Source organism: Xiphophorus maculatus, chromosome 3 (genome assembly GCF_002775205.1).
Source record: "Xiphophorus maculatus strain JP 163 A chromosome 3, X_maculatus-5.0-male, whole genome shotgun sequence".
In the NCBI taxonomy this organism is placed as follows: Eukaryota; Metazoa; Chordata; class Actinopteri; order Cyprinodontiformes; family Poeciliidae; genus Xiphophorus; species Xiphophorus maculatus.
The window spans coordinates 21366570-21383924 of NC_036445.1; the positions used below are offsets into that span (position 1 = coordinate 21366570).

A 17355-nucleotide genomic window follows, 5' to 3' on the forward strand; every position below is an offset into this window, starting at 1 on the left:
TTTGGATTTGCATGACTTATTATTAGTGACGGATCAGGTATTTAATAGCCTCACACCACAACATTCACTGCGGTAGATGCACTCATAAATCTCAAGTTCTGCCTAATGTAACATAAACTCTTTTATTTCTTTTTTTTTTTTGGCTGTAACAAAGTGCAAAATAACTTTTTTTCATCCTCCCAGCTTCCCTAACTGCCTCAACATCCACCCTCTCATCATCCTTTATTCAATAGACAGCACTCTGCTGTAATCAGATCAGTGTAAAACTGCATTAACTGCGAACACAGATGTAATTGAAATGCACTCATTTGCATAAGCAAATGGCTGCTTTCACAATCGCTTTCGTTTAGGAAATATTGAGAGAAGCTCTTCATAAAAAAAGATTCATTCTGTTGTCATAATCATAAAAAACAGTTAGTTTTAGAGTGGAAACAGATGTTAAAATTGGGAAGGTGGGAGTACGAGGACTCAGCAAGTATGAGTACTCTAACATTACACTTTTATATTATTGAATCCTAACATAAAGTGGATTATTGGATGTATTTCTAAATGTAAATAATGATTAACAGCCATTATTTATAAGGAGCAGAGTTCTGCACGATCTTATAATTAAAAGAAATATGATTTAACTAATTTGTTGTTCAGTAAACCTCCATTATACAGTGCCCTTGTAAACCTATTAATAACTCTGCAATAACAGTTTTAAAATACAGGGATCTTAAAATCACATGAAGACTATTTTGTATTTTATTCTGGTAACTATTTTTTCTATGAAATAGTTTTTCTAAATACATTTTTCAAAAGAAGTCAACATTTAGTTTGTTTTAACACCCAAAGTCGACCACAATTGTTTGTTTTTAACGCATGGAGGAAGTTAACTCGAATGTTTACTGGTTTCTCCTCACACTGATGTCGACAAAAAAAGTTGTCTGGCTTCCTCCGGCAGTCCAAAAACATCACTGTTACTTTAAGTAGTCTCCCTAAATTGGCTGGAGGGGTGTGTGAGTGTGTGTGGGTGGGTGGGTGTCTATCCTGTGTGTCTCTATATTGCCCGGTGATAGACTGGGGATCAGCTCTTTTCCAGTGACTTCAGGAGATGAGTACTAGTTCCCCCACAGACAATCTGTTATGAACAATGGTTAGACAGTTTGATGAATGGATAGTCTCTGTGTTACTAAGATCAACACACATCTCCCTTACTTGCATGTCTGTGGTTGGTGACCGAGTTGTTCAAAAAAATATATCTGAAAGCCAAAATCTGGCTTTTAGAAAAAAAAGGGTTGAAATTAACCACATTTTTCAGTGTTATGTTATTGTCTTAAGAGCTTTTACTTTTGGGAATTTTTACATATCCACACCAATAATGCAAGTTACTGTACTGTATGTTTAAATAACACGTCTTAACAGTTCATCTTTCTTCTCTAATCATTCTTTTCCTTCGCTCACTGTCACCTTTTCTTCATTGATGGCCATCTTTGCACTGTACTGGAACATTTAGACTAAACAAAGATGCCGCTTAACTTATGAATGTGGCTAGCTGATTGTAAATTTGAATTGCAGATACACTTTGCTTATGAGTTGCATTGATCTGCGTCCACGAGTCGGAGTGAGACAAGAAGCAGGGCTGTTGTGTGTATGTCAGTGTATTAGCACATGTCAGAAGGATATTGCACAGGATGTTGAAATTCAGTTATCTAAAATGAGTTCCCAGTTGACCGCTGTATTTACCTAATGAGCAGGAAGACTGAGGCTGTGCAGTTCATGTTAGTGGTACCTTATCTAGCATTCAGTTTGATTACTGTCAGGTCAATATCTGAAGCTGCTATAGGAATCTTTATCTCTTTGAAGAGGAGAGCAATCAGCAACACTCCCTATCAAGAACCCAGTAAAGTAGCAAATTTCAAAGATAAATGCGTGTGTAATCTCTCCACAGGAACATATGGCCAATGGAGTCAAAGGATCTGCTTCTGTGCCACCTGACTCTGCGCTCCTGGTCGGCTCCTACAGTCTGGACAGAGAACTGCTGAAGAAACTGGGGATTTGCATTGCACTAGCAGCCGCCGTCTTGGCCTTTGTTATTGAGAAGGTCTACTAAATGTACTGAATCATGAAAAGATCAGAAAAACGACAAGTTTGAAGTCTGAGAAGATGTTTTATTTAAGCAAGTTTGGCACAGGTTTTGTGTTTTTGATTGGAAATGACTGCATCAAAGCCTTTTGTCTTTGTTCACTTCTTGCATCCGGAAAATGTTAATGCTTTGTAGCCATTTTACTGATAAACCAAAAACAACTGAAAGTGCTATTGCATTTTAATGAAAATTAAACGAGTGAGACTTCTTCAGTCCTTTTACTTTCATTTCAGAGTATTAATTATTTTACAACCTAAACATAGTATATTTTTAGAGCTGCAAGATAAATCTCATTCAGGTTGTCTTTACAAATTTACATGTGGCTCAAAATATTGATGTTTTTCTTCTCTTCAGTAAATAAAAAAAGAATAAAAATAAAATTGTTATATTCATGTTGTTTGAAATAAAAATGTGCATGGGTTGTTTATAATAGTTTCCTGCCAGTTTATTGCTGCCAGACACATTCATAATAATTTGTTTTATTCTGTACACCCTGATCTTCTTTGCTGTCTACAGAAGAACAGTTTCATTTGCTCTCTATCTGTAATTGTGTCTTGCTGATGTTTACCTTTGAGATTTATTCTTCTGCCTCAGCACAGTTCTGTTTGCCCTTATATTCCCTTTTCTTTCCACCGTCATTATGATACTACTTTATGATCCTGCAATAAAACCAAAATTATTAATATTCTGGATAATTTATGGTAGAAGTAGATCATAATTCACATAGGGAACAAAATATTGATACCCAACACATCAGCAGAAATATCTCGAAGCATAAATGAAATAAAGTCAAATTGTCTGTGATTTTGATATGTATTTGGTAAACACCCATTGAAGTAGGTGAAAACCTACATAATACTTTAATTATAAGTATTAAGCATATTAAGTATTAACCCCTCACATTTTGTCCTGTGAGTCCTGTAACTGCAGTTACAGTATTTCACCATTCATTCACTAGTCATATTTTGTATCTTTGTTTCTGTTTCAATACAAACATACTTCACTCTTATTTGTAAAAAATAAAAAAAGAGAACCACAAGTAATTGTCCTTCCATTTCCAACTATGCACTACACTGTTTTGGTCTGTCATAAAATGCACATAAAACCAACTTAATTCCATATTTGGGGAAATAATAAAAAGTTCAAGGGGTACAAATGCTTTTTAAAGGCACAGTTGCATGTGTAGGTAATTTTTGTCTTTTTTTCCCCACAACTGTAACATCCAAAATCCTCTAATAAAGGTCAAAATCAGTTTATTCCAAGTAAAACTGCCAAAGTATTGATTGATTTACTGACTCACCGAATTATTGATTATCTACTTGCTGTCATAGATCAAGTCTGCTTGTGGTGCTGTCTGTTCTGAGATACAAATATCCCAACACAAGCTGTGGAATCCCATCAGTTAATAATGCATGCCCCAATTTCTGTTGTACTACACAGTGTCTATTCTTTGTGCCGTTGTCTGTGTGTGCGCGCATAAACTTCTGTCCTCTCCTTATATCCAAGCAGGTGAGACGTTGATCTTGTCTATCTGCGAGCGGGTCTGGCTGCACATCCCTGCACACACTGTGATCTGGTGGTGTATTTAAGTTTGTCTGATTATACATTTAGTCAAAAATATGAGCGCATGTAGACATGACACATCAGTCACAGAGAGTCCCCTCTTTGTTTGTTGTTTTTATGCACACGTTGTTTATCTCAAGTTAGTAAATCAGGCTTGCCATGCATTTAGTAAACAGATATATGCATGTTTTCAAGTTTGTTCTTTTTTCCCTGTCTGATACATGTTTTTCTCTCCTACACAAACACATTTACTCACATCACAGTGAAGCTCTGGGTTATATGGGCAAATGATGCACAAAGTTTCACACTAACACGGGCGCCCAATCAAACGTTGCGTGTTGCACAGGCAGACACGCGGTTCTTGTTTTGTTTGAGCAAATGATTTGTGTAGCTGTGAAGCTCGTTACATCCACCCAGCAGCGCCTTACATTATTCCACAGCTCTCCATACAGCTCCTTTGATGCTTTGTAAGCACATTTTTCTGCCTTTCTGTGTGTCAGTTATACTGCATTGTTCTCTAGTGAAATATGGATGCAACAGCACCCCCTTATATTTGGGAGATCATCGCTTACTTTGAGTAATGATCTCCTCTCGACGGCTCCTGCCTCAATATTTCAATTGGTATCATCCACTTGAGTTGCTGCTAATAAAAGCAGGAGTTGTGGATTCTCGTCTTGTTGGCAGCTGTTGTCAATTTGTCACCTGTGAAGTGGTGTGAAACTTTAGACGTGGGGAAAAATTAAAAGTAGGTGGATCATTAAGTGGGTTTCCTACGTTGTTCCTCATTTTTTTGCCCTTTAATTGAAGTTAATTAAAATTTTAAAAGTGTGGTAAAGTTATATTGGTTAGAATAGATAATTACTCTAAAAGGGAAAAAGAGGTTACATTTTAGGTTGGTTTTTTTCAGGAGCTAAGATGTGATGCATAACCAAAGCTAGAAGAGCTACAAATATCTCAGCTGATTTTAAAGTTGGAAATAGTTATTTAGTTTAAAAAAAAAAACTTAAATATTTTAGACCATCATAGCTGTTGAAAGCTTAAAATCATAGTTACATGGTCAATAGAAAGACACCTGCCTGTTTGCTTACATCCGTCAAGCATGTCACTTTGTTTGCTTTGTGTTTTTGTGTTTATCGTCACAATATAATTTCCAGTTAACACGCTTTAAGTAAAAAGTGATCTGAGAGTCATCCTACAGTACAGTTACAGTAATGTGAAACTTTCTACTATTAACTTTCACCGCACAACAAAAATAAAATAAAATACTTTGTCTAAAGTCCCTAAACAACCCACCATAATGGCAATTTGTATGCTTACTTTGCAGAAGAGCTGACTCATTTTTACTAAACCAGACAGACCACAGACAGTCAAGACTAGCGTATCTCGACACTCTAGATATGCTAAGATTCATCTATTTTTTATTTTCATTTTACTGCATATAAAACATGATTATTCATCCATGTAATATTCCAGATTATCATTCAGAATGTGCAAAGCTCTGAAGGGTTGTTCAGCCTTTTCTGTTTTTTAAAACTTCTGATAACTGTCATATAACTGTGATATGGCATGTATAAGTGTCAGCTCACTCTGCAATGCTTTTTCTACAGAGACAAAATTTCTGTGGATGATTTGAAGGCGTTTTGAATCAGGCATCAACAAAATTGATGCCTGGTGGATTTAGAACACACACTGTTCTGCACGCTGTGTCCACGATACAAAGTAAACAGTTATGGCTATTATATATCATGCATACATAATGTGAAACTTTACATAAACTGAATAAATAATGACTCGGATCATTTTATAAACGGTCAGTTTTAATTCCCCACAATTGCATAGTTTTATGTTCAGAGGTGACATCATTTTATTCCTCTAGCGTTTTCAGTGAAATCTGAAGGAGTTTCTTTCGAGCCGATCTTCTCTTTCAGCTTCTTGTTACCCTTTATACTGAGCCGATTCAAAGTTCAGGTCAGCACAATTAATTTTAGATTAAACCTCAATTTCACAGATGATGACTTGGCGTCACATGAATGTGCGTTCACATATTCATAAAAACAAATTGATGCCTACAACAGGGCCGAAGTTTGAGAAAATCTGGAGCATCTTGACACTAACTATATGCTCACGGAGATTCTCATTAGCTGCCGTCTAAAGCTGTGACCTTTTCGTCTCTGCCTTTACAAAGTAAATTCCTCCCAATCTGCAGCATCTGTCACTGTTTCTGCTCCTTGTGTGTTTACCTAAATATGAATTATTCATTTGACTAATAGAAATCTGAACATCAGAATAGAAGATGCTGCTGGCTTGTCTTATGTGGAAACGAGGGGAAAAAAGTGCACACAGTCTGTTCCTTTACGAACGTATTGAAGGTTTGCTGGAAACAACTGACACAATTACTGTCGTTTGTCAAGCAAGCTCCAATTTATCTCAGTCAGTTTCCCCTTCTGACATTTAGCATGCCTCCAAATGGTTTTATTAAAATTATAGTTGTTGTTTTTTCTCTCTGTCTCTTTTACCAGAGGTGTCACCAGCATTTACAGTATTTATAAGCCACTCAAAGCTGCAAAAAAAATAAAGTGGTCTGCTGGAAGTGCAATTAAATCTACTTTTTTTTTTATGTTCATTGCATGTATTTCATTAATTGACCCAAGATGTAGTCAGTGACAGCCACGGGCTAAATCTGAAAATTTAGTATGGGGTGTGAGTGTGTGTGTAAGGGAGGAGGCCTGCTTTGCTTCAGGGCAGACACACACAAAGCACAGTGGACTGGCAGTACCTTACAACTGGGGCCTGTTTGAGACTATGTCTGTTAATAATGTGTGAGTGTCTGTGGGCATTTTCAGCAAGTCTGCCCTAATTTGCAGCTTCCACTGCGACTATTCGGCTAAGAAGGAGAGAAACAAGGACATAAGTCTGATAGTTCATCTCTTTCCGTTTAACAGATTATTACTCTTGACGTTGACGTCCAGCAATAGGAAAAACCTTCAGTTAACTTTTGTTATCACATTACACATGAAGCATGCTGGCGTTCTGCATGCAGGTTCATCAAATCATTGAAAAACTTTTTATTTTAGAGAATATTTCAAAGGGCGAAACCCATATATTACAAACCTTCATTTAGCTAAATTTGCAACAAAAATATTACATAAGATCAAAAATAGATGTTGTGGCCATTAAATCATTGGTACCTTCCACAAAGAGGGGGAAACACAACAAGATCATTGACCGAAGAAGTTGACCGATGACACTGATGTAAGCATATTAACGGAAACTTGAATGGAGGGAAAAAGTGTGATGTTTAAAGGTGCACAAGTAACAGTGATAACAGCATTTTATTTCCTGTGTGAAACCAGTCCTAAACTAGAAGCATCAGAACGTCTTACATGGACAAAACGAAAGGAAAACCAAGTTGCCACTCAGTGCTCCAAAGTCATCTTTTCAGATGAAATGAAATTTTATATTTTAGTCGGAAATCTAGTTCCCACTTTATGGAGGAAGAGTAAAGAGAAACAATTGAAGTTGTTTAAGATCACTAATGATTCGGTTCACTCCATGTGATCAAGTCCAGATTCAATGCAGGACATTTCCCTCTGCTGACAAACTCTGTGGTAATGCAGATTTAGTTTTTCATCAGGTCCTCCCACCTGCCCACACTGCAAAAAACCAAAAGCTGGTTCAAATCATCAAAGATGATAGAAATGAAGGCCGTGTGATGAGTCTAAACAAGTTTCACTTTAGAGTTGAATTACTAGGGAAAAAAAGTATTTTTCAAACAGGACTTTTGTGAGAGGAAACGTTTCCTTGGTTCTATTTAACACTCGATAAAAAGATTTTACTTGCTGTCAATATGTGCTGCTAAGAATCTTTCCAATGACCTAACGAAAAAGCAAATTTTCACTAGACTGTAGTAAGGCTCAGAAATAGTTCTTATGTCCCTTTTTAGGAAGACTGCTGCCGTCCAATTTCTAGCTCATAGACCCAAGTGCACATGCTGGATGCAAATGCAAATCCACATTGGTGTGACCAATTAATTTCTGCAATTTTGGTGACCGGCATGCTTTATTGCTTTGTGTCTTTGTACCTCCCATCTCCCCTCTCTCTCTCTGTCGCACGCTGCCTTTTCATTACATAGGCTGAGTTCTGTTGGCTGGGTGCTCTGCACCTCAGTGCTTTCTGGTACTGAGGGGAAACTGTCTTGGCAAGCATATCCAATCCTAATCATATATAAGTGTGTGTGTGTGTGGGGGTGTGTGTGTCTGTCTTTATGTACGCGTACACAAGTCGTAATGCCAGCTTGGCCAAGCATTTAGTTTGGTGGCCCTTGTGCCTGCATTCAGTGATTGCTGTGTTATTTTTTATCTACACACACACACCCTATTGTCACAGCAAAGCAAACTGGGAATTCGCAGCCTGCAATGTGAGGAGGAGATTGGCTCTGCTAAGTGTCTTGGTGACTTGCCAGCTCTAGTTTGTCTTTGGGCATCAGTGTGTGCTTGTTGTTTTGTGCTTGATGGACTTACATACATCTTTGACTTTGAATGATTAGGGTTATTTGTAATGCCAGTGGGACAGACATCTAATGTAAATAATTTAGCTATGCAGCAGGAGTTTTTTGGGGTTTTTTAGAACACCTTTAAACGAATAAACATCAAGTTTGATGGTGATTTAGTTTTTCACCATCAAACTCACATCAGTGCTCACATCATTCATGTGAGCATGCCAGCATGTGACTCAATGCTGCAGGAAGTTTAAAAACAGTGAAAATCACTGACGTTAACGCAACCGTCCTTAATGAACACAAAAACTGAAAACACACTTATACTAATATGTAGCTGCTTAAATGATGCCTACAAGGTCACAAACAATCACTTGACTTAACACAGAGGTTGTAAAACTATTGTTTTCTTGCTTGTTGTTGCAGCCAGCTGTCCTGCAGTGATGATGCTTATACGTTTGAGCTGTAGAGCTCTTAATAGCAGATTGGTTGCCATGGTAAACTGCCCCCATGCATTGTCAATAGATGAAGCAACGAACATATACCTAATAACATAGCTGATGTTTAATGAAAAAAACCTTTACATTTGTGAAAGAAACAATATTACAGTTTTATTGCAACCTTTGCAGATTATTTCTGGTTTTTGATTATTATTTGAGAAACGCTGAAAAACCTTTAGAATTGAGGTTATTTAAAACCGCTGCCGTCAAGATTTTCTATCATATCTATAGCTTTTATATCACCCAATCAAGTGCAAAGAAGGAAGGTTTGGTTCAACACTGTTCCCTACATCAAATAAAATCTGTTTTGTTCTATGAAATGATCAGCAGGGCAAGTAGCAGGAAAGGACAAAAGTCAGTACTTTGCAAAGTGACAAATGGCCTAATGTGGGTTGTAAATTTCTGATTGCAAAGGTGTTATTAAACACCAAAGTAGCATATCATTTGCTGCTTTGCTCATTTTTGTTTTAAAATGAGAAAACCAAATTTTGTATCGAATACAATTTCAAGTTTTTATAGCTTGGATCACATCTCAGACTTCATACGTATCTGGTTATCTTGTTATATTTACTTGATAGTCACAAGCAGCTTTAAAGCACCAGCTATTCACTGAAGGAAAGGTCTGCACTCGAAGACCTTTGCATGTGATTGTCTCACTGAATCAAATTAGTGCTTCCAGGTTTAGCGTGTGCTTGACTAATCAGCACGGAGCTGGTTCAGACCTTCCTGCTGGCACTCTTGAACATTTTGAACAGCTAATGAACAAAACCTCTGCCAATGTGAAAGTGCTTCTCCAACTCTGATTTAGACTGATCCAGAAACTTTTCAGTCAGTGGAGAAAAATGCAATAACACAAGCCATCCCCAGTTGGTCATAAATTTAATAGTTAAAATTTCAGTTAGTTCGTCCTATCTGGATGTGTCACTTGGATTAGGTTGGAGGGCAGTGAAATTTTATGCTTTTCTTATGCCGCCTACAATTATTATTTTGTGATTAAACAAATCTAAATTTCTACATCCATCCATCCACAAATTGGTGACAAAAACTGATTTGGGGACATCTCAGAGATATTTTCTTATAATACTGCATGTTTTTCCTCAGTCTTTTCAAACAAGTAACACATCCAAGGAACTTACTTTTCAGTCCATCCTTATTGAATTAGAGATTTCTGGTTATGGTTCTGTGTGTAACGTTCTGACCTGCGCTGCTCGTCTCATGCTTGACTCATTGTTTTTTCTGCACGTCTTGTCTGTCCGTGTTGCTCAGGAAGGCAGAGCTTACCTGCCTCAACTTTCCCCTGTGGAGATCCAATAAGAGCCCGCACCTGCCCATTGTTCACACACATAATGGGGTGTCTAAAGTAGTATTAAGCCTCGATAGGAGGAAGTTGTTATTACATAGGCACCTCCCATTGTGAGTCCGTGTGTGTGTGGGAAAGGGTTGAACAGTGACATCTTAGGAATGACTTAATTTCAGAACAAAATTATTACACACGCATCCCTTTCATGGATGTTTTGCCTTCTGCTTCCTTTGGTAGAATTTTATTATTATTTTAGTTTCAATTAAGGCTTTTGATAGCAGTTTTTTTTTTTTTTTTTCCCAAGGCAGGCAGTCACTCCAACACAATGCAAGACAACAATCGTACACACAGCACTGAGGAGTCTTTCACGTGGTGGCCTTGCAGTGAGAAGAGTTGGAGATAAGAAAATGAACAAAAGCGAAAAATAAACACAGCTTCCAAAATGCCCTCAAGATGTTTTCATCACATTTTTCATGTCATAGAGTTTTTCCTTTCTGTGGCGTTTCTATCTGCTCTCCTCTTTGTTCATCGCCTCTTTACTTTACTCCTTTTATACCTCCTGCTCTTATTTTTTTTCCTCCTCTCCTGGCCAGCCTCCCTTCTCTTGTTGACAGCTCCAGTTAATTTAATGTCAGCTCTGTCAGCTCGCCTCATCACCACGAGACAAACAGATCTGAGTGCCGGAGAGTGCGAGAGTGGTAGAATAGAAGGGCGCAGGGAAGAAGGAGAAAGATAAAAAAAAAAAAAAAGCCAAACAAAATGAAAAATCGATAAATGCGTAAGAAAATAAAGTATGCTGGCTATCTCTGTCTCTCTGTTTCGCTATCTCTCTCTCTCTCTCTCTCTCTGCCAGCCTTCCCACAATCCTTTGCCTCTTACAAGAGAGGCAATTACAATTTCACAGGTTGAAATTAAAATTCCCTGTGGTACTTGTGTGTTTCTGTGCGTGTGTGTGTGTGTATTCCATGAGATACAGCAGGCTGTCAAAGTGATTTCAAGCTGTTTATAGCCTAAGCTCACAAAATGGATCCTTGTGGAGCAAAGAGAGGGAAAGAATCTAAATCTACCCTCCAACCCCCGTGTCCTCCCCCCTTTCTGTTTTTTTACAAAAAAAAAAAAAATCTAATTCCTTGAATATTAATTGCCTGGCTGAGTCTTGACGATCAGCTTATTTGTTTATGAGGCTGCAATAGAAAAGCATAATCCCTGTCTCTTTGCCTTTCTTCTGCCTGCATTAATCTCTCTTTGTGCACTTTTTTGCTCTTTCTCGCCATCGTCCTCTTTAATGAAACATATTCATTTGTATTTTATATTCCAAGGTAATAATAATAATAATAATAATGATAATACATTTCCCTTAGTTTGTGTGACTGTGTCAACTGATATCAAAGCTCTAATATCTGATTTCTCATGCTGCATTATTCACATCCCTGAAGATTTATAGCCCACGTCAGGTTTCGCTTTCAAGCGCCGGAGTTTAGCTCGATCTGCTCCCATTATAACAGTATCCGAGCCTTTCAGTCAGTTTATCCCTTTCTCCTTAAGTTTCTGTCTAGTGCTACATGATCTCTCTAAGTGTTCCTGTTGGTCATCAGTTTTATTGGGTATCAACCGCATACTTACCCAAAGAAAGTCAACTGAGTCTCCTTTGTTTTGTTATAACATGAAATTTACAGCTAGGGACTACACAATGTCCCAGTGAAATCCTGACATTCACTTGGCCGATCTGTAAACTTTGAAAACTAATCTTCTTAGTCAGGAACTTCAACTTTTCTTCTGGAAGAGCACTAAGATGAAACGTAAAAAGAATGATGAGTATTCGATGAATGACTATCAGACTTATATTGACGTTTTGTTAAAATGTGTGTTAAGTTATTGCACTTACATTGGTGTCAATAACAAAATTTGATCTAGTTTTTCTGCTTTTCATCAGATTCACAGGAATTTAATTTCTCTGTAAAAGCTAAAGTGTAGTTATCTATAAAAGCTATTTAATCCTGCGGAGTCCCCAAGGCTTAATGGTTCATTCTTATTTCAATGTTATGTCCTTCCCAGTAGGTAGGAATGGGGATTTAGAGATACCAATGAAATTATCGACTTCACTTATTGATTTAGTTCTTTATTGTTTTTCTAATAGATTCTCATTGAGTTAGGAAATAAGCTCCTTAAACTCTTTCATTTAAATTATGGCCCATGCTGTGCTTGATTCAAACAAAATTTAAGCTTTGCTTTCTTTGGAGCGCTTCTTCAGTGACGCCATTTTGGACAAGTCCTAAATAAACTACAAGTGTGTATGTCATCATGCAAACTCATAACGCCGTCACCTTATTGGAACTGAGCAGAATTGTTAGTCAGGCAAATTAACAATTCCGAGAAATCGGCGGTACTAAGCAAAATTTACATTTTTTAGCTTTGTATGATATATTATTATTCAATCATCAAAAACGCTGCAAAAACAGTTGCTTTGATTCTTTCATGCATGTTTGAGGAATCTTTGAATCTCCCATCACAGTCGTTCAGGCTTGCCTAAATGCTGAGCTTGTCATACAAGCTACTTCTCAGTTCAATGCTCCTAAGGTCGATTGTTAATGGCATAATTAAAGGCATTGTTGTAATGGCCCAATTTCAAGATGTCCAGTTGAAAAGTAATTTTTTTTTTTTTTTTTTTTACATTATGTCTGAAATGTACATCATTTTCACAACAACTGACTGCAACATAGTTACTTTATGCGATAAAATGGCACTATGTGAGGACTGGAATAGTCTTGCTTTTATTTCACTGATATTTTTTCTTTTTGGTTTTGTCTTAAGACCACATGTACAAATAACTCAAAAGCCATGGCCGGCAACTGTATATTTATTGTAACGTCTGCAGTAGTATTATTGAAATCAGTTATAAGTTTTAGTATGCGAGTTGGCATTATGCCAGGGATGATTGTCCTAAGTCTAATTGAAAATAAAAGTAGATTCCAGCAGTGCAGTTTGGTGAATCAAAGGTGTTAACATAAGCTGAACATGTTTGAAGTCCAGTTACAGCGCGAGCAGGTTTTCTTCCCCCCCGCCTGCATGGACAGGTGGAAATCCCTCAGCAGCTGGATGCAGAGTGATTACAGACTGCTGTGCAGCAAGTGGAAATTACTGCCGCTGCTCTCCTCTCATACTCTACCCCCCTCACGTAGACCTGGGACTTTAGCAAGGTTGACGAGGTCACACCTCAAGCAAAACCCCGCTCATTCACTTCCATCTGCATTTTTTGTCAGCTGTCCCCACTTTGAGAAGTTTAAGGGCTCTCCACCAAGCTGTAGGGTTCTTTTGGCGGAGTGACTGCAACACAGGTGGCGAGACAAAAGTCCTTTCACAGGATGTTCTCTTTCCCTCATTTGCTGTGTTCAAGTGCTGATTATTTTTGAAAGCCACTTTTTATGGAATCCAGAGGAAATAAAACTTTTGCATTAAAGAAAATGGGTCATGGAAATTCAGATCAATCTCGACTCTGCTCCCTGCAGAGTGACAAAGAATTGGTGCCTGATCTTACATCTTTTGAAAGGGCAGCATGTCATAAATCACAGCCCTTTTAAAAAAAAAACCCAAAAAACACTTCAGGCAGAGCTAAGGCGACTTTTTCATGTTATGCTGCACAATGGAAAAATGGACTACGGTATAACCACAAGATTATTTCAGTTATCCGTCAAACTTTATTTAACATCTTTTAGGGTGAGCTTCAAGTTTTTCATGTCCAAAAAATATTGCTCTGAAAATGTCCACTCTAGTCATGAACTCATTCAATTCATCACATCCATGCACAGCATCGGAGTCTCATACAATCCACAATTTCTATCATTAATTATTCTAATTATGCAAATTCTCTGCAGCCGAGGTAAACAGCTGCAGAGAACCCTTTTCTCATTGAAATGAAAAAACAATTACCTTTTTTTGTTTTTGCTAAAACATTCTTTTAGACAAAATCTGTACGTTTAGTAGGTCAAAAATTTCATGTTAAGACATTTATTTAATGTTGAATATGTTGAGTATGAGTTATTAATCCTCATGTTATTAATACTTCATATAACCCCTAATGGCACTCACTATAATGGCACATTCCTTAGTCTTCTCCTCTAATCTTTTACAATTTTGGAGCATAATTAGGGAGGGATTGTCGACCTTTCCTATTTGCATATTTGCATCAGAGTTCTGGGACCCCTAGACATTCAATGTATGAAAGCTATAGTCCTACAACTTTTATATGCATCCCTTCTCAAACACACCTCCATCAAATGACTCATCGTCACCATCATATCATTCAGCTCTCTAGAAGTCTGGTGAGGAGCCATTTTGCTCTTGAGGTGTTCTGGAGAAGGGATGTATCTAAAGGCTGCAGGATCCAGGACTAAAACTGGGAGCCCCTTGAAGTGAAAGAAGGATCAGAGTTCATCTACAGAGAACTCTGACACACCAATAATTTACCTTGTTTGATACCCAAATCCAAGGTGTGCTTTCACCTTCTTCTAAAGAACACTAATCAGTCTCCACTGATCCTCTTGTTTGACGACCTCCTCCTCCTTCCCACTCCATTTTGTAACTTCATTCTTCTTCTGGGTTTTATTGGTATGAAAGATGAGAACTTGAATTCTTTTAGCCCTTCTCACCTTACCCCCTACAGCTTTTTTTCTTCTTCTTTTTTCCTCTTTCTTTATCTGTGTTCCTACCCAGTCAGATTTAATCCTGTTAGTCATGGTGGATACATGGAGTCCCACTCACTCTGCGCGACTCTCTTCCACAGAGACATTCCCCACTGCGACCCTATACAGATCCAGTTACACGCACACAGCACACACTAACTTCTGCAGCTAAATCTGCATTCATATGAAGCACATCTACATTTACCGTTTATGATGTAAATGACACATTTTTAATACATTTAAAATGTGGATGTTATCTGGCGTACACAAAATACTGATAACCTCTTGTGTAATAGGTTACAGTTTAGCCCATTTTAAGCTTATTTTTTTAACCCGCATATCTTTAGCTTTTCATTATTGTAGCATGAAAGAAAACAAGTGAGCAGGAAGAATAGCACTTTTATTAAACTGCTCCACACTAAGTTACTTTATTTGTCAGTGTTTAAATTTCTTTACATCCTAAAAGATTGACATTAAAGACACAAAACCTAGATTTAAATACAATCACATTAGTAGATTTTTGTTGCGATAATGGTCTCATAAATCTAAGAGAAATATAGCTGCTTTGAAAGTTAAAAAAACATACGTACAATAAAAAAAAAAAATTAGTTATTTAACTTTAAACTTCAATCATCTGCCAGAGGGTTTGGGGCAATATTTTTAATCTGCTGCTTGCTTTGAAGGATCTCATTGAATATTAGCTTATTTCAGCACGCTTGCCGAGTCCCTCCTGAGACCGTCTCATGACCCGCAGATTAAGACCCACAGCTTTTAAGCCCAAGATATCCTTCATTTGCAGGCGTGCTTTGCTTTGATCTACCGCATCGCTGCATCTAGAGCCTTTCAGAAGACATCGAGACTGGAAAGAGAGTTTACAGATTTTTAAGCTTAGTGTCATTTTGAACAGCATTTCATGTTGCTCTTGTGAAAGTTTGTACACATTCATTTGGAACAAGAAGTCAAGTAAATGCAACATGCCTGCCAGGGGGGATTTTAAATCTGGCAATTTAATGCAAATGTCAGACATGCGGTTGAATTGTGTTTTCACAGTTGTCTGTGTTTACTACTTCAGCTGGGCTTTAGTGTTGAGCTGGTAGGTGCGTCAACAGAGCATGCTCATGGCATATTGTCATGTGAAGTTTAAAATATGTGGATCCACAGGGCATGTCTGTGCAGAACCGTTCTTGTACACTCAAGTTAAGGAGGAGTAGCAGCAGAAATTGGAATTGTTGGTCTGTGGGAAACACGATAATGGTGATGTTTAGTAATTTTATCTTTGAACGACTTTGATTGGTCGCATCAAACAGCCTTGTAGCCAATGAACCCATCAAGGGCTGATTTTAAACTAGCCTCATTGGACAGGCCTGAATGGAACCGCAGCTCTCAGGGTCCAGAGAGCGAGTTGGCACTGGGCCCTGAGGATTATTGCAAAGATGCTGACCTGGATTTGAAAGCAGGCCGGTCCAGACCGGGGCGTGGCCAGATTCGTCTCCATTTGCAGATCCTGATTGGTTCCTTCCTTTTTGCAACTACGTCAGGGGTACAAGCCGTGTATTTTGCAAGAGTGATTTGACTGACAGCAGACTGCATTCATTTATCAGCTCAAACAACAACATCTCAACCATCATAGTGGACCAACGGACATGACATCTGCTTTTAGAGAGCTGCTCAAAGTGGAGGAGTGCACTCTTGAGTAGAGGCAGGAATACATTCGTCAACTTTTGGAATGGAAGGACAGTGATTTCACTGCTGGATCTGTCGTTACACACAATCAATCAATAGATCAATCAAGTTTATTTGACTCTTAGGTTTTCTTTAGCCAGACTGCTTATAGTTGTGGAATGAATTTCTTTTTCTCCTTGTCCCTTTTATTGTGCATCTAACTGCAGTGCTTCTGTTTTTGTTATTTGCCTATGCCCTCATGTATCCTGTTCTTAGGTTTGCAACAGGGAACGGTTTCAAGTCTCATGAACCGTGTGTGCATACGTTCTGATTAAAGTCTTCGGTGGGCCCCCCTCCGATTTTAATTAAACAGCAGATGCACTACCCTCGTACCGTCTGCCGCCCTTATGTATATGTATGTGTGTGTGTGTTTAATCCAACTTCACCTCACCATGTGCAACTTTTAAACCATATTGTACCCGGGACTGTTGGTGTCCTCCGTATGGCAGATAAAATATGCAGACAGGATGAGTCCTCAGGAGGGCCTCAGGCAGCACTTTTACAGGATTACCTAATCTAACAGGTTATAAAGTGTAAATTGTTTGAAGCACACCAGAAAACAGGCAGAATCACCGACATCCTTACATGAATGTTCCTCACAAATGGATTAGGATGTAGAAATGCTTGGCACTGACCTAGAACACAGAGTTGTTTATCACTGTAACAGCTTAATACAGGACACACTGACTCACTCTGAGCCCTGATTTCATTTCTGTAGGATCCAGCCACAGTAAGAATATTTGGGGTTTTGTGCATTTTGTGTGTGTGTGTGTATATATGCGTGTGCAGTGAATGAGAAGCAGAAAGAAGCTCTGCTGTGTAGACTCTGTGTAGACAGTTAATTCTCAGCAGTTGCCTCCTGTTGCATCATCTCTCACAGTTCATAGAGGATTCAGATTAATACCAACTAACACCTCTGGAAGGATTTGGCAAACACAAACATATACACAAACAGATGCTTATTGATA

The 17355-nt window shown here is 38.1% G+C and overlaps 1 protein-coding gene across 1 annotated transcript in view; it reads left to right on the top strand.

Moving 5' to 3' along the window:
- cdkal1 (CDK5 regulatory subunit associated protein 1 like 1) overlaps positions 1 to 2811 on the top strand; it is a 193291-nt gene extending 190480 nt beyond the window's left edge. The window contains exon 13 of the mRNA XM_023330649.1: positions 1934 to 2811. Within this exon, the coding sequence (XP_023186417.1) occupies positions 1934 to 2095 (162 nt within the window). The 3' untranslated portion in view covers positions 2096 to 2811. The remainder of the gene's footprint in view (positions 1 to 1933) is intronic.
- The last annotated feature ends 14544 nt before the right edge of the window (positions 2812 to 17355 follow it).